The sequence below is a fragment of the Tamandua tetradactyla genome, chromosome 9, assembly GCF_023851605.1.
Source record: "Tamandua tetradactyla isolate mTamTet1 chromosome 9, mTamTet1.pri, whole genome shotgun sequence".
Taxonomy (NCBI): domain Eukaryota; kingdom Metazoa; phylum Chordata; class Mammalia; order Pilosa; family Myrmecophagidae; genus Tamandua; species Tamandua tetradactyla.
Genome location: NC_135335.1, coordinates 31,608,575 through 31,632,696, shown reverse-complemented (window position 1 = coordinate 31,632,696; position 24,122 = coordinate 31,608,575). Strand labels below are relative to the sequence as shown.

At 43.8% G+C, this 24,122-nt stretch overlaps 1 protein-coding gene across 2 annotated transcripts in view; it reads left to right on the top strand.

Annotated features, from left to right (window-relative positions):
- Nucleotides 1-13,820, top strand: part of RPN1 (ribophorin I) — a 31,361-nt gene extending 17,541 nt beyond the window's left edge. For both annotated transcript variants that reach the window (XM_077116359.1, XM_077116360.1), the window contains exons 6-10: nucleotides 6,060-6,159; nucleotides 7,435-7,573; nucleotides 7,818-7,937; nucleotides 11,604-11,849; nucleotides 13,221-13,820. In XM_077116359.1, coding sequence (XP_076972474.1) covers nucleotides 6,060-6,159; nucleotides 7,435-7,573; nucleotides 7,818-7,937; nucleotides 11,604-11,849; nucleotides 13,221-13,403 — 788 coding nt within the window. In that variant the 3' untranslated portion in view covers nucleotides 13,404-13,820. The remainder of the gene's footprint in view (nucleotides 1-6,059; nucleotides 6,160-7,434; nucleotides 7,574-7,817; nucleotides 7,938-11,603; nucleotides 11,850-13,220) is intronic.
- The last annotated feature ends 10,302 nt before the right edge of the window (nucleotides 13,821-24,122 follow it).

Sequence of the window (24,122 nt, the reverse complement as noted above, 5' to 3'; positions counted from 1 at the left end):
GCAGAGCAGGTGCGAACTCTGCCTGCTGAGCCACTTTTTGGTATAGAAAAAGCCTATGTCGTAACATTTTGTTTTATTTTCAAGTCTTTATGTTTTTAACCCTTTTTATTATAAAGTAAAATATTTATTTATTTTAATATATAAAACATTAAAATTAAATATAAATTTAATATATAAAATATTTATTTTTATTACCATTTTGTTTTATTTTCAAGCCTTTATTTTTTTAACCCTTTTTATTATAAAGTAAAATATAGACTCTGGGCGGGCCACAGTGGCTCAGCAGGTAGAGTTCTTGCCTGCTCTGCTGGAAACCTGGGTTCGATTCCTGGTGCCTGCCTGCCCATGCAAAAAAAAAAAAAATATATATATATATATAGAGAGAGAGAGAGAGAGAGAGAGAGAGACCCATACAAAATAAATGTATAGCTCAGTGAATTATTATTATAAGAAGCATTTGTAACCACTACCCAGGTTGAGAAATAGAAAGTTGCCAACCACTCAAGATCCTCCATGTGTACCTCTTCCCACCCACAAAGGTATTAGTCCCCCTGACTTTTAGTGATCATCCAGGTGTGCGTCTGTAGATACTATACTTTAGTTTTGCCCTTTTCAAAAAATTTGATTTCTCTTCGAAGTCTTAATCTATGAGTTCCACGTGTCTGTTTTCCTTACAATTTATCCGTTGAAGAATATGTACTGCTTGTAAAATAACCCCCGGTTTGGATTTTGCTGCCTGCTTACTCAAGGGGCAAAACTGCATGCTCCTCTGTCCTCTGTATTGCTTGCAAGTTGGCAGCTGTCTCTGGAAGCTTGATCAGACTCAGGTTTGAATGCTTTGGCAAGACTTGAGCTAATGATGTGTTTTTTCATTAGGAAGGATGCAGAGCCTAGTCCTCTCTCCTTTTGTAGCACCATTTGGCACTCAGTGCTTAGATCTAGTACTTTACTGGGGATTGCAAAAGGCTGATTTTCTAATCCTGCATTTCTTTTTCATTTATTGGATAGAATTTAGAAGGAGACACTTCCCCTCTTTTGTTTCCTTCCCAGTATTGCAGTTTGTATAGGAAAGGCAAGATAAATGTGTGATGCTTTCTCTTTTATCAACTTGTTAACCAGTGGGTTTTTTGCTTTTGATCATTATATGCTCATGGACTTAGAGTCTATGGCTTCATTGCTTTGTGATTGTTATCCTAACTGATGATCAGGTTCTCCCATCTTTAGTCCGTGGTGTGTCTCCAAGTAAGTTCCTAAAGCTTTTTTTTTGGGGGGGGTGCGTGGGCAGGGAATTGAACCTGTCTCCTGCATAGCAGGTGAGCATTCTGCTACTGAACTACCTATGCACCCTACCCTGAATCTTTTGACATGACCCTAGTCATCTTTGTAGGTTTCTTTGCTGTCTTCTGAAAAAAGATATCCTTGGCTCAACTTGTATATTTTCTGTCCCAGACCTGGAATCAGCCATTTTCCCAAGAAGTTCTAGTGAACTAGGGATGTTCCTTTCTCTTTGGTTGGTCAATTTCTAGACTTTTTTCAGTACACAGAACTATGTATGTCTCTATATCTACATGCCTATATATGGAAAGTTGAAAACAATTCTTTTGCGTGTATCCTCTCCCTGTTCTAACACCATTTTTAGGGTATACTATATATATGTATTTATATATACAGCAATAGCCAGTGCATAGAATACTTTCTTTTAACCTGCTTTTGGTCTTAGTTCTATGAATAACTATATATTTAATACTTAATACAAATCCTTACAGTGGTGTCTCTAGCCATTTTGATGGTATGAAGCTCATTTTCTAGATTTCTTAGGAAGGGCTTGTGGGAATGAGTTCTTGCATATTGATAACAGATTGTTTCTTTTGTACATAAAAGTCAGTTTTGCCACATGTGAAATCCTTGGCTCACATTTCTTTCTTTGACTATTTAAAATGTGCTACTTCATTTTCCTTTGGCAGATGTGTTCCTGTCCAAGTCTGATGATAATATAATTAGCTCTCCTCTGTATTAGCCCTTCTCTGTATATGTCTCTTGCTCTTTTTCCTAGATGTTAAAAGGTATTTTTTCTTTGAATTCTATTAAGAACATAACTTGGGAACGGTTAATTTGGGTCACTATTCTTGGGTATTGAGTATGCTTTTTTGACATACAGTTTCAAATCTTTTTGAAAGTTTTCTCCATGGGGCTTCTATTATTCCTGTTGGGTCTCTGCTGTCTTAAATATTTAGCGCTTTCTCTTGAATCTTTTCTTCATTTAAAATTTTTCTTTTTACTCTTTTTAAAACTTTTTTTTAAATTGTGAAATATAACATATATAGAAAAGCAGTAAATTTCCAAGTATATATTTTTAACGTTTTTATTGTGAAAAATAACATATATACAAAAAAGCAGTACATTTTAAGAAGTAGTTATACAACAGATTTTAAAGTTTGGCATGGGTTACAGTTTCATCATTTTTTGTTTTTTCTTCTGGCTGCTCCAAGACACTGGAGACCAAAAGAAATATCAATATATTGATTCTGCAGTCATATTCACTTGTTAAATCTTCTCTATTATACTCTTCTTTCTTTTTTTTCTTTTTTGTGAAAAATAACATATATATAAAAAAGCAATAAATTTTAAAGTACATTGCAACAATTAGTTGTAGAACAGATTTCAGAGTTTGGTATGGGTTACAATTCCACAATTTTAGGTTTTTATTTCTAGCTGCTCTAAGGTACTGGAGACTAAAAGAAATATCAATATACTGATTCAGCACTCCTACCTATTTGTTAAACCCGACGTTCTCTGTATCATTCCACCTTCAACTTTGATCTTTCTCTCATTCTTTAGGTGTATTTGGGCTATGGCCATTCTAGCTTTTTCAAGTTGGAAGGGGCTATCAATAATATTGGATAAGGGGATGGAACTAGATGATGTTCTGGAGAGGCTGGCCCCTCTGCATTTCAGGACTTATCTGGTCCAGGGACCCATCTGAAGGTTGAGGTTTCTGGAAAGTTACTCTAGCTCGTGGAACTTTTGTAGAATCTTATATAATGGCCTAGGTATTTAGGATTGGTGGGAGTGGTTTTGGCAAGTTATGTTAGTAGCAATGTCTAACTGAAGTTTGTGAAAGAGCAACCTCCAGAGTAGCCTCTCTTCATTTGAACTCTCTCAGCCACTGATACCTTATTTGTTCCACTTGTTTTCCTTCTTTTGGTCAGGATGATATTGTTGATCCCATGGTGCCAGGGCCAGACTCATCCCTGGGGGTCATCTCACTGCCAGGAGACTTTCATCCCTGGATGTCATGTCCCACGTAGTGGGGAGGGCAGTGGTTTCAGTTGCTGAGTTGGGCTTAGAAAGAGAGAAGCCACATCTGAGCAACAGAAGAGATCCTCCAGAACTGACACTTAGGCATACCTATAGGTAGGCTAAATTTCTCCACTACATCCATAAGCTTCACAAGAGCAAGCCTCAAGACCAAGGGCTTGGCCTAATGTTTGACACAGTATCTGGGGTTTCCCCAATGGTAAATTTAACAGTTTCATATTGTTTCTCCCATCCCTCAAGGGACTTTGCCAATACTGTTTGATTATCTGCTTAATATACTCTGGGATGTATCTAGGCATACATTAAACAATATAGAATTAAAGGCTGTCATTCTTAATATGGGCTCCCTGTGTTTGGATTGTTTAAATAATCTATCCAGACAGATTAAGTTAGATTATGTGCTACTGAAAACTTGGGTTCTGGACAGCTTAGGTTCTGGACAAAATAAACCTTTCTTCCTTTGGTCTCAAAGAGTAGGTGAAGTTCTAAAATAGAGACAATGTCTTCCTTACCCCTGTGTTCTGAATTATCTTATTCCTGACCTGATTGGCTTTGTTCTTATGGCTAAATATCAGTTTATACATTTATAAAACAGCCACTCACAATCCAGAAATAACAATTACCACTCTAGACTAAATGTGACTGGTATAAAGAACTTTAAAGAACTTACAATGTAGGCACCAGTTTTCTTTAAAGTATTTTCTAAATGAGATCATACAGTACCAAGTACATTTTAACAAATAGTTATAAAGCAGATTTTAAAGTTTGGTATGCTTACAGTTCCACAAATTTTTGTTTTTTCTGCTCCAAGACACTGGAGATCAACCAAAATATCAGTATAATGATTCAGCAGTCATACTCATTTGTTAAATCCTATCTTCTCCTTCTCATTAAATAACATGTACACAAAAGCAATAAATTTTAAAGTACATTGTAACAGTTAGTTATAGAATAGATTTCAGTGTTTGGTATGGGTTATAGTTTCACAATTTTAGGTTTTTATTTCTAGCTGCTCTACGGTCCTAGAGGCTAAAAGAAATATCAGTATAATGATTAAGCACTCATACTTGTTTGGCAACCTCTAACTTGTCTGTATAACTCCACCATCACCTTTGATCTTTCTCCTACCCTGTAGGGGTATTTGGGCTATTCCCATTCTGACTTTTTCATGTTGGAAGGGGCTGTTGATAATATGGGATAGGGGGATGGAATTAGTTGATGTTCTGGAAGGGCTGGCCCTTTGGCATTATAGGACTTACCTGGTCCAGGGATCCATTTGGAGGTTGTAAGTTTTGAAAAGTTACCCTAGAGCATGGAACCTTTTTAGAGTTAATGCAAGAACTTATTTATATTAGTAGTGTTAATTGGCAGAACTCATGAGTCTATCTAACCCCTTTCGAGCCTGTTCACCTTCAGTATGGTAATATTACTAGTGAACCACCTTCACATTTGTCTATTCCCTTACAATTAAGTTCAACCTCATTAGCAAACGGTTTACCTATCTCAAGCTTCTGTTTATCTCTAGGTCTCATATATTCTATATTATAAGCCTCTGATTTTATTTTTACCATGGTCATAGAAGTGAAATCATACAGTATCTGTCCTTGTGTGCCTGGCTTATTTCACTCAGCATTATGTCCTTAAGGCGCATTCATCTTGTTATGTGGTTCAGTTTTTTCACTTTCTTTTATCTACTGTATTTATTTACTCTTATATTCCTTCTAGTTTAGCCTTCATTTCTAAAATGATTTTTTTCTTGTATTTCTAAGATTTTCCTGAACCACTTTTCTGTGTTTTCTAATTCTGGTATATGTTGTTCTTTTATGACAAGTGTCATATTCTTAATACCTTTAAGCTTGTTTTGAAATAGTGTGTAACAGTTTTGATTGGTTTTGTGGGCATGTCTTTCTGGCATACTTCCATTTCCTCCAGAGATGTTCTCTTTTTTTTGAATAATGTTTTTCTTATGTAATGTGGGAGAGGGAGGGGAATACTCATTTTCAGTTGCTCATTTTTAATGTGAACTTTTTTTAGAAGGGGGTGTGGTGTAGATAGCTTTGCAACTTCCTACACCCTTTTGTTGTAGTGTAATATCCAAAAACACTGCAGCCTGTTTTCTGAGCTTTCCTTGACTCTGTTGTCCCTTTTGTGCTCAATTTCAATTCTCCTCCAGCAGCTTCTCCTCAGTAGTCATCAGATACAATCCTGGAAGAGGCCCTCTGGTAGACTTTCACAGTTCAATTACTAGACTCTTTTAGCCTCATTCTTTTAGCCCATTTTACTTGAATGCCAGGGGGAGGACAGAACTTTCTGAGTTTCGATTGCTGTTCTTAGACTGCCTGGTCATGTGGGCTGTTTTGGGGTTCTCCTGTTGTCAGGCTCTCACTTGCCCTGTTGCTAACCTCTGCTTTCTTTCAAACAGTTGCTGAAAATGTGTACTTATTGTGACTGTTGGTATTTTGTTCCCCTCACCCTGCCTTCTATTTTGGGGTGTGTGGAGTTACCTTGTTACTAGGTTTTGTTGTAAATATGGTCCATGAGTTTTTGGTTTTGCTACCTAGTTGCTTTGTCTTATTGTGAGAATGGGGAAGATTCAGGAATTCCCAGAGTCTTCTAGTCCATTAACTTTAGGTAGCTTATTTTTACTCTCCTCTGTTTAAGATAAGAAAATTCTTCTCTCCTGTCTCCAGTGCCATTTTCTCTGTTTTTCGCCTGACTGCCTGTGATTGCTTATCCCCTAGGTGACCAGTACGCCCTAAAGATGAGGTTTGTGGACCATGTGTTTGATGAGCAAGTGATAGATTCTCTGACTGTGAAGATCATCTTGCCTGAAGGGGCCAAGTGAGTGTGACTGTCCCTGTCCTGTCCACCCCATCCTTCTGGTGGTGCCCCTTCTGGTGGTCTGGGCACATAGCAGGTGGCCAGTGCATAGTTTTGACTCAGAAGCCGATAGGGATCCTCCTGATTGGATTTTTAACCAAAACAAGCCAGATTCAAATGAGAGTGCACATTTATTTATGACATCTTCTGAAAACATGGCATGGTTGTTTGATAGATGCAGCATCCAAAGTCATCTCAGCAGGCCGGAATCATGGCCTGAACCTTGATGGGTTGAGAAGTAACAGAAATGAATGCAAGGTCTCAACTCCCAGCTGCCAAGCCAGTCAGGTAGATCTCATGCTGTGGTAACAGGAGAAAGGCTCTACTTTATTTTGGGCTTTTCAGACCATTCTTGATGTGCCGTGTTTAAGAAGGATGACCAGAAGGTGGTGCTTGGCTGGCATGTCAGGGTTCTGTGGCTACAGACAGTAGGAACTGCTTCTGGCCAATTTAAGCAAACAGAAATATATTAGAAGAGTAGGGTGTGGTACATAAAATCATAGCTGAAGTTAAAGAACCAGGCTTGGAAAGGCCAAAACCCAGATCATTCCCAGGAATCTAGTTGGCAGAAATGCCAGGCATGTACGCTTAGGATATGGTAAACAGCAGTTGTCTGCATGCTTTGTACAACTTGGCTCTATAATAACTTTAAAGAAGAGCATCTACTTGGCCTCTCTTGGGCCACATGTCCACTCTGGTTACCAGAATGAGGGATGCCTTGGTTTTTCTTCCAGGGGGGACATTCTAAGGGGTGAGAATAGTTCCTCCAAGAAATCTAGGGAGTGCTATTCACCAGGAGGTAGATCTGGGTAGGCCACACAGTCCTTGTCCACGACACCTTGTGAGCAGTTTTTAGTCATGTGATAAGAAGGAAGGAACATTTAGAATAACTCATGAGAGTCTTCTTAAAGTCCCTGAGGTAGAATGTACATGATAGCCATGGGAGCTGTGGGATAGTGAGGAATAAAACTAGTATTTGGAAGTACTAGTGAGCAGAGGATGCAGGAAAGTAGATGTGGCCTTGACAGGAGGATCTTCTAACATTCAGGGCTCTGTGTTAGTGGGCCAGCTTTCTCAGGAGGAGGTAGGCTGTTCTCCACTTCCAGAAAGGGAGCAGAGTGGAGGCATGTCAACTTAGTGATCTTCAAAGGCTGCTGCTACTTTGGGCTCCAAGCTTAGACCTTGTTTGTCTGTGTACTTTATCTGAGCCCATTTTTGGTTCCTGTCTCCCCCCAGGAACATCCAAGTTGACAGTCCCTATGAAATTGGCCGTGCCCCAGACGAGCTGCACTACACCTACTTGGATACATTTGGCCGTCCAGTGATTGTTGCCTATAAGAAAAACATGGTGGAACAGCACATTCAGGACATCGTGGTGGGTGGCTCCACTGTCCTGCCTTCTATACCTTGCTTTCCAGAGAATGGATGCCAGGGGCCAAGGAATGACCCATTGCCCCCTCCTTGGAGCAGGCATGATTTGGGCTCACACCTGCCGCCGGGTTGGGGGTGGGAGTCGGGTAGCAGGTGATAGAAAGGTCCGGTAAGACACCTTTCTTTTGCTGCAAGGATACTGTGTGTATGCAGCCCTGTAGATGTCCATCCCTTTTGTCTCCTCTCAGGTTCACTACACGTTCAACAAGGTCCTCATGCTGCAGGAGCCCCTGTTGGTGGTGGCTGCTTTCTACATATTGTTCTTCACCGTCATCATATATGTCAGGCTGGACTTTTCCATTACGAAGGTACCCTCTTTGCTTCTTTGTTTTGTGCCCCTGGATCATGTGTCTACCCAGCTCTCCTGAGCACACATGCTCAAGGTAGAACCTGGTAGCCCAGAAGATTCTCCCTTGCCTGTGGCCTTGGCTGATTCCTGCTGTGAAGCAACCTGGTTTTGTGACTGTCATCACAGAGCACGTGATGTTGAGTCCCTCCTTCTGACCTTGTCTTGGCTTTAGAGGACAGTAATGTGATACTCAGTTGAGATAGGAAAAACAAAAAGATTGGTGGACATTGGCTCTGTATTATTCTGCTGAACTTGGAGGTGGAAAACCCTCTTCAGACCTTTTTTTGCCAGCAGCTCCTCTCTCTTCTCCCTGTGTAACTCCTTGTGGGAGACTACTTCAGAGTTTATTAGAAACCTCTGCCTTGATCCCAGCAGCAATGTTTTTTTTCCCTCCCTCAAGCTCTCTCCTCAACCTTGGTTCCGTTGTTTTTACTAGGGCTGCACTGCACAGCTATCTTCAGGTCAGTCTCTTTGTCTCTTCTTTTCTCATCCCTTCATTTCTCACTTTTTTGTAATTATTACCAACTTCACTCTTTTAAAAGTGTTCTCTGCCCCCCACTTTATCCTAAGCACTAATGCCAGGCCTTCATAGTCTGAAGGGTGAGGTTGGAGGGAAGAGACAAGCAGCCATCACACAGCATGGCTGGTGGCTCCTGGTGGGCATGTACTGTGGGAACATGAGGCAACAGCATAGTTAGTGTGTACGGTTGGAGATAGGGTGGAGTGGGGTGCCAAAAAGGCTACCCTGAAGAAGTGATAGACAGAAATGGAGGGAAGGGCAACAAGGGGATAGTTTATGGCAAAGCAGAGAGAGGTTTCAGTGGAACCCGTGGGTGCTTTGATGTGGCCGAGCATGTGAGCAAAGGCGTTGATCAGGCTGGTGCTGCAAACAGGTGAGGTCATCTGACAGTGGGATGATCTTGGGTGGGCATCTATGGGCTCAATTTGTCATGCAGGAGGGCTGGCCAGGAGCCTAGATTTTAATCTTAAATCACCTCATTTTCTTAAACTATAAAAATTACTTTTATTTTATTGATTAAAACTTATTTTGAAAAAATGTAATACATGATTTTAATAAAAATTAAACAAACTGTCAGAAAAACCTTATTTTGAAATAATTCCAGATGTACAGAAAATTTGCAAGAATATTAAAAATGACTGTTTATATTCTTCACCTAGATTTACCAAGTGTTAATATTTGACTGCATTTGCTTTATTTTCCTATGTTGTTATTTTTGTGGAACCATGTGAGAGTAAGTTGCAGATGACATGCCCCTTTACTTTCAGAAATTTAAAGCATGTGTATAACCTGTGAACAAAGGTATTCTTGTATATACCACAGTACAATAATCCGATTCTGGAAATGTAATGTTGCTATAATACTATTAACTGACATGTACTCCATATTCAAGTTTTGCAGGTTGTCCCAACAATGACTTGCGTAGCAATTGCTTTTCATACCCCAGCATCCAAGTCAGAATCAGGCCATTGCATTTAGTCTTCATCCTCCTCTAATCTTCAGTATCGTCCTTTCTTTGTCTTTAATGACCTTAACATATTTGACCTGGAGAGATGAGTTTTGTAGAGTATCTCTTAACTTAGGTGTGTCTTATGTTTCTTCCCGACTTCATTCAGGAGGTGTGTGCAGTTTTGGTGAGAACCCTACAAATTCTCACCAAAACTGATATGGTGTCTGCAATGCTCCCACTTCAGGAGGCACCTCATGTCAGTTGGCCCCAGTATTGGTGGTGCTCACTTTCATTACTTGGGCTAAATTGGTGTCTGCCTGGTTCTTCATGTAAAGTTACTATTTTTCCCTTTGTTTGTCTGAGGCTTAGCAAATATCTTATTCTTCATGCATTCACCTGCCGGTTTTAACATTATTGATTCTTGCCTGAATAATTTATTAGTATGATGATTGCAAAACTATGATTCTGTTTACATTTATTAGTAGGCAGCCTACTGTAAAGAAAAGCTTTTCTTGTTAGTTACTTGGTTGATTATTTATTTGGATATGGGTTCTTACGTGTTCCTCAGTGGGTTACTTGTCGACTGGTACTATTTATTTTGAGGCTCAGATTGTCCCACATTTGTCTGTGTCTTTTTCATATCTCCCACATTTTTTTTTTCTGAACACGCCTTTATTTTCTGGTACAACAGCACATTTCAGGCACATCTTTTACTTTCTCCGAGGATTCCTGGTTCCTTGTTAGTGAGGAATGCTACTTAAGACCCTGGTCTCTGAGCTGGGAGTGATTACTGCTTTCGGAGTATTATTGTTGCTAGGCCCCTTCAGCAGACAGAGCTAAGAAATAAATGTGTATGGCTTTAAAAACAAGAGTTAATACAGATGCCTTTAATTCCAGTCCAACCCACAGTGTTCTTCCCTCATTCCACGTATTTCCCTTCTTCCACAATGAGAACTCTGGATCCCAGCACCACCAGCATATCTGTTTGCTCAATTTTGTAAACACAAGCAGAATAGTTTCAGAATTGGCTACCTCCTACCACTACAAGCACCAAATCTACCAAGTAGAAGTCCAAGTTTGCTTTTAATTCTTTTTGTATTTAGCCTGAGAATATATTGTTAAAATATTGTGTTTCCTAAGTACTTGGATTGGTTATTTTATTTTTCTTTTGAAATATAGTCAGGTTCAATTCTGTTAGAATTTTATTCTATTTTACACCCCTCTGTCATTGCTAATGTTTAATTTTAGTTTTGAATCTGTAAAACATTAACAAGCTTTTAAATTCAAAACTATGAATTGGTGCAGCTCTCACTGTAGGTAGCCTGTTATATCAGTCCCTGGGTATCCTTCTTAATTCTTTTTTTTGGCAAAAATAAGCAGATATATAAAAATTTTATTTCCTCTTCTTTCTTAACAAAAAGGTAGCAACTCCATATCTTTTTTTGTACTTTTGCTTCTTTCACATCACAGATATATCTTGGAAGTCACCCTTATCAGTTCATCAAGATTGTCCTCATTATTTCTTACAGCTGCAGAACACTCCATTGTATGGATAGGTCTTTGTTTATTTAACTAGTCTCCTTTGTATAAATCTCCCTAATTTAAAGCTTTAGCAGTTTATTTAGGAAAAACATTGTGGCCAAGTCAACAGTCTGCTAGCAAGAGTCAGCCTTTGAGCTGCCAAGTTAGGGCTTCCCAAGTGGACACATGGTGAAAGATGATTCTGGAAAGTCAGTCAGGCCTCATCCAAAGGCTGTGAATGTCAGGATAAGGGCTGCAAGCAGACTGGGAAGTTCTTGAAGGTTTTAAGAAGGAAGTGAGTCATCTTAAACCTTGGAGTTTTCCTGCTCTGACCTGGGCTGGAGTTTCTTTTCCTTCAGCACTGTACTTGTGCCTTTCGTGGTGTACTCTGACTTTATTGTTTTTTTTAACATATATTTGTTTGCCCCACTGAACTGAGAATTGAACTTCTTATTCATATTGGGGCCTCAGTCTTACACACAGCTGGATCTCAGGAAGAGTTTGATTCTCTGACTTTCCAAGAAGATGGCTTTTCTTGTTTGGACAGCTCATGGCGGTGGTTGTTGTTGGGGAGTGAAGATTAGAGTGGGCTTAGGCCTGGTTGTTGTCACACACGGTGTCCCTCCTTCCTCCAGGATCCAGCTGCTGAAGCCAGGATGAAGGTGGCCTGCATCACAGAGCAAGTCTTGACCCTGGTCAACAAGAGAATAGGTCTCTACCGTCACTTTGACGAGACCGTCAATAGGTACAAGCAGTCCCGGGATGTCTCCACTCTCAACAGCGGGAAGAAGAGCCTGGAGTCTGAACACAAGGCCTTGACCAGTGAAATCACACTGCTGCAATCCAGGTTGAAGACAGAGGGCTCTGATCTCTGCGACAAAGTAGGTGGCTGGCACCCCTCAAGTCACTGGTGTGCTATCCCCTCCCCCCATTCCTCACTTTTGGGGATTGTACCTGGTTGTTTAGAGCAACATGCTACTGCTCTTGTCTAGGGCAGATGAGACAACTCTTGTAGGGTGAGCTATAGCCCCGTTGTATACTTGGGTGGGGCCAACCCTTATGGTGGAATAGGAATGTTTGGGTTTTTAGTTGTGAGCTGAGTTTGGAGAAAGCTCCTCTAGGTTCTACAGTACTGTCTGTCCACACTGCTGACATTCAGAGTAGCCAGTTCTCTCCTGGAGGCCAGACTGGACAAGGCTGCAGGCTGCTTATGGTATAAGAACCTAGACTTTTGGAATAATGGGTTTGGGCAAGTTGTCTAACTTCTGTTCCTCAGTTTCCTCATCTGTAAAATGGGGATGGTATTAGTATACCTCACAGAGTAGTTGTGAATATGAAATGAGTGAAGGGCTTAGAACCCTGCCTGCTATCTACTAGATGAATTATTGTCACCTATAAATGAGGAGGATAACCCCCTCTCAGAACCTTCAATCACCCTATCCACTGAGCCTTCCCCAGTACCCCTTTTCTTTTCTACATTTTTTTTTCATGTCTGAAACTGTATTTGTTAATCTATGAATGTGCTTGTTACCTGTCCTCCCCACTGGAATCTTACCTCTGTTCAGTGCCATTTTCCAGAGCCTAGAATAGTATCTTATACTAATAGTGTGGCTATTTGTTGAATGGTGAGTGAATGTGACTGTATGTACAAATCTTCAGCTTGACACACAGCAGGTGATAACGTGTGAGTTTTTCAGTCTCGTAGCCATACCCCCCTGTTGGTCTTTTGCTTAACTGAATTTCTGGACCTAATTTGGTAAGCTGAAGGGAAGGAATGAATAGTTATTTAATACCTACTGTGTGCCAAAGCACCATACAGGTGATTTCACATATTATTGCACTTAGTCCTCTCAAGCCTTTTTTTTTTTTTTTTTTTTTTTTTTTTTTTTTGCATGGGCTGGCACCAGGAAATGAACCCTGGTCCCCAGCATAGCAGGCGAAAACTCTGCCTGCTGAGCCACAGTGGCCCTCAATCCTATTTTATAGAGGAGGTCCAGGGCTGATAAAGGGGCTGGTGAAGGGGCTTCCAAGTTCGAAAGCTGGCATCACCAAGCCTGTCTTCCCCAACAGCCAGTCACTCTCTTATATTCTGTTGCTGTTCTCCTGGGCACCAGAATTTTTACTGCATTTGTGGCTGGTCCATGGAGAGCTACTGGGTCTGCAGAGTATGGGTGATGGTGGGCCCTGCTGAGTCGTTGTGTGGGGGGGGTGGAAAACCCACTTAAGTCCTGCCCTGCTCTTGCCTTGGCCAGGTGAGCGAAATGCAGAAGCTGGATTCCCAGGTCAAGGAGCTGGTACTGAAGTCGGCGGTAGAAGCTGAGCGGCTGGTGGCAGGCAAGCTCAAGAAAGATACGTACATCGAGAATGAGAAGCTCATTTCAGGAAAGCGACAGGAACTGGTCACCAAGATCGACCACATCCTGGATGCTCTGTAGTCTCTGCCCATTGTTCTTGGTGTGGGCCCCGAGGTAGAGGGGGTGGGGGGGAAGCAAAAGTTGAGCATGGAGGCCAGGGAATGCTGACATCTTTAGCTTGCAAAAAGGCCCTTCCAGGAGGTAAAGCTAGACCTTGCCCCAGGCAGCATAAGACGTTTTAACTCTTGTTCTTAAACCTTTTCCTTTTTTTTAAACTTAAAAAAATAAAAAAACAAAAACAAATTACCTTTGGTTTAACAAAGAAATTTTCAATAGCTGATTGGTATTGTTTTGTTCTGGAGCCTAGAATATTCTTTCAGCCTGTTAGACCCCTTGTTTTAACTCCTGATGTTTGGTATTTTGTAAGGGTGTATGTGTGATTTTTTTTTAGAAAGTGTGTGTGATCACGTGAAAATAAAGTGGGGACTGTGAACAATGCTGAATGTTTTTGTTCTGTTGAAAACCTCTCATAACTTTAATTTCCTAAATTTGGGGATAGTACTTTTATCACGTGCTTTTTATCCATTAAATGATGAATTTGATCCTCAGAGCATGTATTCAAGGTAGGTATTATTTGCATTTTACTTATGAGACAACTGAGTCCAAAAGAGGTAAAGCAGTTTACTTAAGATCCCAGAACAGAGTAGTTGAACGAGAACTCGATTTTGTATTAACTCATCCAGTACTTCTTGAATACCCTTTTTTGTGTCACATACTCCACTAGGCACTAAGGAACAGTCATAAGCAAAGCAGAGATAGCCCTTACGGATGACAGTCAAATGATCAAACAAATTCATATTCACAAACTGACACAACCCTGTGAAGAAATGATAACAGGGTCTTCTGATGCTATATATTGAAGAGTACCAGACTTAAGTTGGGTACAGGTGAGAATTAGGGAAGGTTTCCCTAAGAAAGTGACCTCTGATTTGAGCTCTGTAGGAGTTATGTAGGTGGCAGTGGGTGGTGGAGTAGAAAGTGTTCCAGTCAGAAAGCGTGGCATTTGCAAAAGCCCTGGGGTAGGGTAGGGCATGGCCTGGTGGAGGACCTGAAGGAAACTGGAGAGTAAGGTGAGGCGGTTTATGACATAAGGCTGCAGAGGTGAAAAGATTCTAGAACAAGGTGAGGCTTTGTAGGTCATGTTAAGGCTTCTGGCTTTATCCTAAAATCAAGGGAAGACTGACAAATGTGTGGGAGACATGCTTGGAATTGTATTTTGGCTGAGAATGAGCTGAAGGGCAAGAGGTAGATGTGGGAGATGAGTTGAGGCCTATTGCAGTAATCTGAGCAAAAGATGATGTTGGCTTAGATAGCGGTGCTGATGTCTGGAAATAGGTTTGTGAGATTTAGGTGGGGAAATGGACAGTGCTGAGTTCCATGCTTTCTCCCTAGGTGGCACATCTTTCCTCTGTGACTGGGGTATACTCCCATCTTCACCTGGTTAATTCCTATTCGTTCTTCAGGTAACAGTTTAAGGTTTCAGCCTCTGGGAAGCCTACCCTGACCTCCCAGACTCAGATTCTACTACGCCCTTATTCTATGCTGTACCTCCCCTCCTTATCATGTTTTACAAGAGGAGTTTTATATTTGTGTGATTATAAGGCAGGGCTTTTATTTTATGATCATCCTTATAGGTATATATATATTTTTCTTTTGCTTTTAAATAGCTTTATTGAGATGTAATTCACATACCATATAATTCACTCATTTATAGTGTACAGGTCAATGGCTTTAAGTATAGTTACGTATTTGAATGACCACGGTTGATTTTGGAACATTTTCATCACCCCAGCAAGAAAACTCACACCCCTTAACAGTCACTCCCCAAATCTCCTCCTTCTCCCCAGCCCTAGGGGATAGCTAATCTATTTTCTGTCTCTAGAGATTGGCCATTTCATAAAAATAGAATCATTTGGTCTTTTGTGACTGGCTCCTTTCTTTACATAATGTTTTTGTTTTTTTTTTAAATATTTTTATTGACAAAACAAAACAACATACAAACATTCTTTTTTTTTTTCATTTCTACATATACATATAATGTGACTTTCAATTCAATAACAAGAAATGTTATCTCAAATGGGAAATGATTTTCATTAGTTATTACATCCAATAATCTCTTTAAAGCATATTCCAGGTTCTGGAATATCTGGGTAACATTGATTCTCATTTCAGTAGTCAATGGATGAAACTTAAAAAGTGAATGTCTGCCAAACACACTATACAAAATAGACCAAACTAAGAGAATCGTATAAACTTACAAGACAGGCTGTTCTAGTATGCTAGCTGCTGGAATGCAATATACCAGAAACAGAATGGCTTTTAAAAAGGGGAATTTAATGAGTTGCTAGTTTACAGTTCTAAGGCCGAGAAAATGTCCCAATTAGAAATGTCCAATCAAAGGCATCCAGGGAAAGATACCTTGGTTCAAGAAGGCCGATGAAGTTCAGGGTTTCTCTCTCAAGTGAGAAGGCACATGGCGAACACAGTCAGGGATTCTCTCTCAGCTGGAAGGGCACATGGCAAATACGGCATCATCTGCTAGCTTCCTCTCCTGGCTTCCTATTTCATGAAGCTCCCCGGGAGGTGTCGTCCTTCTTCATCTCCAAAGGTCGCTGGCTGGTGGACTCTCTGCTTTGTAGTGTTGCTCTCTCTGAATCTCTCTGAATCTCACAAACATTCTTAATGTATGAACATTCCATACTTTGTGTACAGTCAGTGGCTTACAGTATCAACATAGTTGTATATTCATCACCATGACATTTTTTAGAACATTTGCGTTGCTCAAAAAAAGACAAAGAAAAAGAAAAAAGAAAAAACTCATACATACCATACCCCTTACCCCTCCCTTTCATTGACTACTAGTATTTCTATCTACCCAAAATATTTTAACCTTTGTTTCCCCATTTTTTTCATATATCCCTTATCACTCCCGTTCATTGATCACTAGTATTTCAATCTACTCAATTTATTTTAACATTCGTCCCCCCTATTTATTTTTTATCCATATTTTTTACTCATCTGTCCATACTGTGGATAAAAGCATCAGACACAAGGTTTTCACAATCACAGTTACACTGCAAAAGCTTTATCATTATACAATCACCTTCAAGAAACATGGCTACTAGAACACAGCTCTACAGTTTCAGGCACTTCCCTCTATTTAGCCACTCTAACACACCTTAAACTAAAAAGGGGATATCTATATAATGCATAAGAATAACCTCCAGAATAACCTCTCGACTCTTATCTCTCAGCCACTGATAATTTATTTTGTCTCATTTCTCTCCTCCCCCTTTCAGTTGAGAACATTTTCTCAATCCCTTAAATGCTGAGTCCCAGCTCATCCTAGGATTTCTGTCCCACCTTGTCAGGGAGGTTTACGCCCCTGGGAGTCATGTCCCATATAGAGAGGGGGAGGGTAGTGAGTTTGCTTGTTGAGTTAACTGAGAGGCCACATCTGAGCAACAAAAGAGGTTCTCTGGTGGTGACTCTTAGGCCTAATTTTAAGTAGGCTCAGGGATAAGTTTCATATGAACAAAACCCAAGATTGAGGGCTCGTCCTATTGATTTGGTTGTCCCCACTGCTTGCGAGAATATCAGGAATTCTTCACATGGGGAAGCTGAATTTTCCTCCTTTCTCACCTTTCCCTCAAGGGGGCTTTGCAAATTCTTCTTTATTCAGTGTTCAAATCACTCTGGTTCACCCTTATATTAACAGCTAGGTGCTCAGGTAGGCATGATACATAGTAAGTAGGTTACTGAATATTTGGATGAGTGGCTTAAGCATAGCTATATCGATGGGCTGAGTGGAGGGATGGTGGTTCCCTTTGTTTACTATGGGGAAGTCTGTACAAGAATGGTTTTGAGCAAGAATGTGAAGGTGCCGTTAGACATCCAAGTGAGAATGTCTGTGGACAGTTGGAGATTCAGATTAGGAGCTTAAAGGAGAGTTCTGGCATGGAGGTGATAAATTGTGAGAGCTGTCAGCATGGATGGATATGGAATGGGGAGAAACGGGTTTTATACCTAGGAAGGGTATAAAATGACAAGAGACCCAGAATTGAATATTAGGACTCCAAAATATAGGGGCCACTGCAGTCAGATTGAGAAGACGTTAGTGGGGGGAAGAGAAAGGTCATGCAGTGTCAGGGAAGTTAGATAAAAAGATGTTTCAAGAAGGGGTGTGACCAATCAGCAAATGCTGCTGAAGTGTCAAATTTAGATGAAGACTGGGGCATGTCAGATTTAGGTGTGGGTCACTGAAGTCATAAATTGGTAACTTTAGAGCTGTGTTGGAGTGGTGGGGAAGGGAATTGGACTGAAATGAGGCTTCAGATACAACTTTTCAGAAACTTAGGCTGTGAAAGGGATGAATGAGGAGGGTGGCTAAAATAAATGAGGAGGGTATAGCTGAAAGTTTTAATTTTTTTTAAAAGAGGAGATTTGTGTGTTACATGTCATTGGGAGGGGTCCCAGTTGAAAATGAGAATGTTGAGCATATGGGAGAGAAAAAGAGATAGCGAACAGTGAGGTTTTTAAGGCAGTGGGAAGATAATGGAATCTAAAGAACTGGTGGAAGGATGGGATTTGAATAGGATGGAGGATGATCTTTGTTCAAGAGTTTGGGCTCTGCAGTTAGATAGCCTGCATAGAAATCCCAGTTCTGCCACTCACTTCTGACCTTGCAAGCATTGTTTCCTCACGTGTAAGATGGAGCAGTTTCATAGGATGACTGAGGATTGCATGAGCTGCCAACTTCAAGTTGCATATGGTAACTTGTTAAACATTGACGATGGTTTCATTTTGTCTTATCATATCTCTTTCCATTCTTCCCACCCTGTACTGCTGGCCTGGGCTGGATTGGTGGGGTGTCTTGTTCTAAACCGTGGGAAATTGGGGAGACTGCATTTAGCCAGTTTTCACAGTGGCGTGCTTGTAGGACCTGACCCTACATACGCCCTCTGGACCCCCTAGGTGGGACTGAACTGGTCTTCCCCTGGAATTGTATGATGACTGGCCAGGAGGGTGCATATCAGGGTTAGCCGGTTTAAGACGACAGCTCCTTAACTTGCGCGGGAGCCCCACCCCCACCCTCCAGCAGTACTGCGTGAGCAGCACTACACCCACCGCCTCCCGCTTTTTCCCTGTGCCTCCTCAGGGCAGCCTTGCTATGTGCTTCATGGAGGGAGCCCTGCTTTCTCCTGGGCATGTGGTCAGCTTCTGCACCAGCCCTCCCCATCCTTTCATATTGTTAAACTTTGTCTCACTTTTTGGAACAGGAAAAGTAAGAGAACTTGGCAGAAACCAAGGTTTAGTCGTGTAAAGGATCTCAACTCGATCCCGCGCGCAAGTCGGCCGACGCCCTCTGCTGCACTGGCAGGCTAACGCCGGACTCTGCCCGCGCTCGACGTGGCCTCTCTCGGACACCTCGGGAGGGGGCTGCGCTTGCCCCATAGTAGCTCTTCGAAACACGTCACTAGAGGGCGCCTCAGAAGCACCAGGAAGTGAGGATGAATATGTATGCGCGCCCGGCCAGGATGGGCTAGAAGCGCCGCGCATGCGTAGCCTGAACCTATATTAAAGGCAGGACTGCTCCTGACATCGCTCGAAGCTAATGCTCTGGCTGTGGCGCCATCTAGGGGCGCGGGGCCGGGAGGACCGCTGTCATGGCTCGGACTGGAACTGGGTCTGGGGTCCCGCGCGGGAGCTGGGCCTCGGGGCTGCGGACCAGCGATGGGAACTTGGATTCACAGATTGCTTGCATGGGCTGTGGGGCCAGATGGGCGCGCCGTAGTGCGTGGCTCACCTATCCTAGGCTCGGCGCTGTGGATGAGCGTGCCCCACATCCCCCAGCTTCCTTGCATCCCTAGCCGGCCGGGGTGTAGTGTCTTGGGCCATAGGCAGCCCTGTGCCTCCCCTGTCCTCAGTTTCCCTACTGCTAAAAATAGCGTCAGTTTCCCCCGCGTAGATTTCAGGGAGGGCATAAAGTGAGACTCAGGGGGCAAGGCTTGACCCTGGCCTGGGCACTCTTTGGTCCCGGGTGAGGTGCCCTAGAGTCCCCAACACCTTTTGTTGGGTCTGGAACTCATTTATCCCCAGTTTGGGTGGAGAGTGCCTCGGGGTTGGTGTGGGGTGGAGAGGGGCTTTCCATCCACTGTTGGGCTCCTAGGCCATTCCTATCTGGCGGCTGGCCCAGAAACCTGACCCAGTGGTCTGGCCTTGGTCTCTCCATGGTGTCATCTTTGGGCCTCCTGGAGAGCCATCGGTGACCAATCGACCGGCCCCCCACCCCTAGGCAGCTGACTACAGCCTGGCTGGTGACTCAGAGTGGGGAAAACACGGCTGAAGAAGAAGTGCTGGGTGTCACTTTCTCTCCTCCATTTGTCTTGGAGGCTGACACGGGAGAAAACCCCAAAGGACCGAGTGTGCCCTCACAGTTTCACCACAAGTATCCTGACCGGGCATCTGGTGCCGAGCTGATAGTGCAGGCCCCGGCCGCAGCCCCGCCGGAAACCGCCCTGCCAGCGGTTGGGGGCCGCAGACTCAGACAGGAAACGCCCCTGGGCCTACCCCAGGGCCTATGGCCTCGGCACAGGCCTGCTGCCTTGGACGAGGCCCTCCGCCATTTTGAAGCTGGGCTTGACTCCTGGACCCTGGCCCTGACCTGGGGCTGGTGGGACACCCAGACTCTGGAGAAGACAACCTCCTGACAGGGCCAGACCTGAACCAGAGTGAGGTTCAGCTCTCCCCTACCATGACCAAGCATGGTGCCCTGAACCCAGCCTTCATCAGGCAGTCGTTCCATCCCTGTTTATCTACTGTGATAGGCCTAGAGCTAAATGCAGGGATCATAAAAGTGATTAGAACCCTGGTAGTATTGATGTTGAGAAAAGTAGACAGAATGGGGCCTAGTTAAGGTAAGTGACCACAGGGTCTCAGGGATTCACACGGAAAGGGATAACAAGGAGAGAGAAGTCCAGATTCCAGCCTGCTTTTTTGACTTCTATTTGTGAAATGGATTTTTGAGAGGAAAGATAGGAGCCAACTGAAAGGCTGATGGGAAGGAGGGAAGGGAGGGAAAGGTTGTTGACCCAGGATCTAACAGGAGTCCCAGGAGTGCAGGAATGGGTGGGATTAAGGGCTCAAGATGAGATTGACTCTGTCTCCCATCAGCACCAAGGATTGACCTGTTCAATCAAGCTTTGCCTCCAGGCAGCCTTCCCTACCACCCAGCTGAGAGGCCCCTACCTTACCCTGTTGGCACTGGTCTCTGAAGCGTAATGGACTGTTTGTCTCCCTCTCACCATGTTGAGAAAAGGCAGCACACCAGCACCTGTGATTCATTTAAGAATTAGCTTTACTGTATGTCAGGCACTATTTTAGGCACCAAGGATAAGACAAGTCTTGTGTGATTTGAGAGAAAGACAGGTAGTGATAAGCTCTGTGGAGGAAATAAAATAGGGTGATGTGATGGATGGATTTAGTTGAAGGTTCAGGGAAGGTGTTCCTGGGAGGAGACCGCTGAGCCAGGGCCCCAGGGAGCCCAGAGCTGGCTGTAAGGCTGGGCAAACCACCCTTCAGAGAGCTGCTGCCTTGTCCCTCCTGGTCTGTTCCCCCACCCCCTGTTCTCTGATCCTATGACTACCCCTACCCTGGCTGGGCCTTTGTTGGCTGCCTAACCTCCTGCCTCTGACACTGACTTTCATATCACGCCTTCCTTGCCAGGGGAGCTCTTTGCCCCCAAGCCTGGGTCCTGATGCCTGTCTGGGTGCAGGGCTCTCTGGCTCTTCTGCCCTCAGCCTTTGCATCGAGGAGGGTTTCCTGCCTGTCTACTTGTTCAGCTTAGAGCGAAGAGCTTGGTGATACAGAGCCACATAAAACCACGCCATAACCGCACATAACCATGCCAGGCTCCTCCTAGGGCATTCGACCCACTCTGGGTGAGTCGCTGAGCTTGCCACTTCTCTTCTTTGAGTTGCCCATTGCACATCTGTCAAATGGAGGCATGGTGATCCACTCAGACAGACATTGTGAAGTGATGCAAAACCCCTTGCACAGGGGCAGGCTCCAGAAACAGGAGTCTCTTCCACAACAGATAACAGAATGACCAGCACAACCGTTTTGTTTGCGCCAAGCTTAGCTGTGTACAAGGCACTTGTATAAATGTCTGTTCTCTTGAGCAAATCTCTTCAGTCCTGGAGAGCACCTGTGGGGTTTTTTTTGTTGTTTTTTTTAAGCGAAGTTGTAGGTTTAAAGAAAAATCATGCCTAAAATATAGAATTCCCACACACCACCCAATTACTAACCCAGTGTGTTTTCCAATTCTCCAGCTCTAGCTCTTGGCACTCTGGCCTCCTTCCCTGGAAGTTACGCTTTATTTTGCATGTGCTTGGAAGGGGTGGGGGTGGGGGTCTGTTCCCTTTTAAGGCTTGGGAAATGTGGGTTTCAGAAGAGCTGGGCTGGAAGGCCCGTTTAGGGTAGATGTTCTGGGATTCTACAGCACCCCGCCCCACCCATTTACTCAGAAGCCCCTTGCTTTGTGCGTCCTGTGTGCCAGGCACAAAGGAGCGGCAGACACAGTCCTGCTTGCCTGAGGCCCGTAGTCCTAGGGAAGTGCAGTTGGAAATACAGCAGTCACAGCAGCCGGCAGCAACGGAGACGCGTAGCGGGGCTCTGCTGCTTCAGGTTTCTTAAGCCCCTCCTGCTTTGGGTATTTTCTTAGTACTTTTTTTTTTCTTTTATCTTTTCCTTCAGTCTGGGACACACTACCTCCCAGCCCTACTCAGGCAGTCCCTTTTCTGGTGTTGGATGATGACCCCCTATGTGAATGCATCCTTGTAAAGTATGTAGTGGTGTTTTCTTTTTTCCTTTTTAATTGTGGTACCACATATGTAACCTAAATGTTTGTAGTGGTGTTTTAAGGCTCGCATGTCCAGTTTTCATCTCCATAGATAGCATTTTGCTCCAGAAATAGAATAGATTTCCATTCTATTTCTTTCTGGTCTCACCCCACTCCGTATTTGGGGGCAGCCATTGCTTTTGTGTGCACACACACGTAGGCTGTCGCTGACCCTGCAGTCCTCCAGGGCATGCCCTGCACAGCTCACCATCCACTTCCCCGGAGATGGCTGTCCAAACCTCAGTTTCCCCACCATCCAAAAGGAGGTCAGAGTGAGGAATTTTGCAAATGTCCCCTTGAGGACGGTTCTCTGATGCCTGGGGTAAGAGGACAGCTGCCCCCATCAGCCCTTCCTCAGGCAGTGCCTGCACCCTGGGCTAAGGCACATTCCCCTGCCTGCTGACATTGAGTTCCCCTGCCTGCTGAGGTCCCTCCAGCAAACCTGGGAAGAAGATTGTAATTGGTTTTCCAGTTTAAAGATGACAGCGTGGAAACCAAAGAGGAATAGTGACTGGTCTGAGGTTGTGCGGCCATTTGGAGAAGGCTGGGTAAGAATTCTGGGGTGGGAACGTCCAGAAAAACTGTCCCATTGGACGGCCCGCCCAGCTCAGAGAGGGTCTGGTTGAAGATGGAAGCCCTGCTCCAAAGCTCCCAGCCTTGCTCTGAAGTGTTAGAGAGCTGTCCCCCGGCCCAGTGTCCCCAGAGAACAGAATGAAGAGACTGTTCAGAGCTGGAAAGTAGGGACCTGATTTTCCATTTATGGTGTGGAGATAAAACTTCATGAAAAAATAAATGAATAAGAGTGAAATGAGCAAAGTGGGGGAGTAGAGTTCAACCTCACTGGCTCAGGGCAGGCTGCCTGGGCTGGTTTGTTGTCTTTGCCACTTCCTGGGCAGTGTGGCACCAGGCAGGGTACTCAACTGCTCTGAGCCCCAATGTCCCATCTCCATAAATGGGAGCAATATAATGACCTAACTCATAGGGTCGTCGCTGGCCTGAGCTGAAATGTGTTCATGAATGTCAGGAGCCTCCGTAGAAGCCTGCCGTTCTTGTATAAAAGTTGAGACTGGGCAATCGGAGTATATGGCAGAAGAGTGTAAGGGTGGAGTTTGAGTGGGAATCACCAGCCTAGTTCCCCAGTTTCAGAGGGGAAATACTCCCTCTTGCCAACAGAAAACAGGGGCTGATAAGAGGTGGTTCTCTAGAAGACGGGGTGGCTTTGGGGTCAGAAGGACTTCAGGGTCCCAGCCACAGAATGGGATGCTCCTGGGATGGCAGTGGGGGTCATCCCACTGGAGATTGTGCACAAAGAGCACACGACAGGGACTCAGCAGACGCTGGAGTCCCACCTCCCTCCCCACACACCCACAAGCCTGGTTCTCTCTCCACTTCTTCTGTGGCCTTGTTCTGTGGCCCTGGACAAAGTCCCGGCTCCACTTTGGGAGCTGTGGTTTCCCTTTTGCAAAACGAAACGAGTGGGTACTGAGCCCCTGAGTGTGACACTTCGGAGCTGGGCCTGACTCATCCATGTCCCAAGACCCTCAGGCCTGGTGGGGATGCTGGGCCTGGCCACCAGAGGGCACCCCAGCCTAGGAAATCCGTAGGGCCAAGTTGGAGCTCAGGTAGGACAGGACGCCAGGTCTGACTGCTTCCAAGTTGCTTGTGAGTCGTGTTTGCCGGTCAGACGCCAAAGCGCTGCCTCAGTTTCCTCTTCAAAAACAGGATTATCACGGGAACAACCCCATGGGTCTCTTGTGAGGATTAAGATTAAATTATTGGCGATAGAGCACCTAGAACGGTGCATACAATTTGAATTTCATAAGTGAATGCCAGTAGTTAGT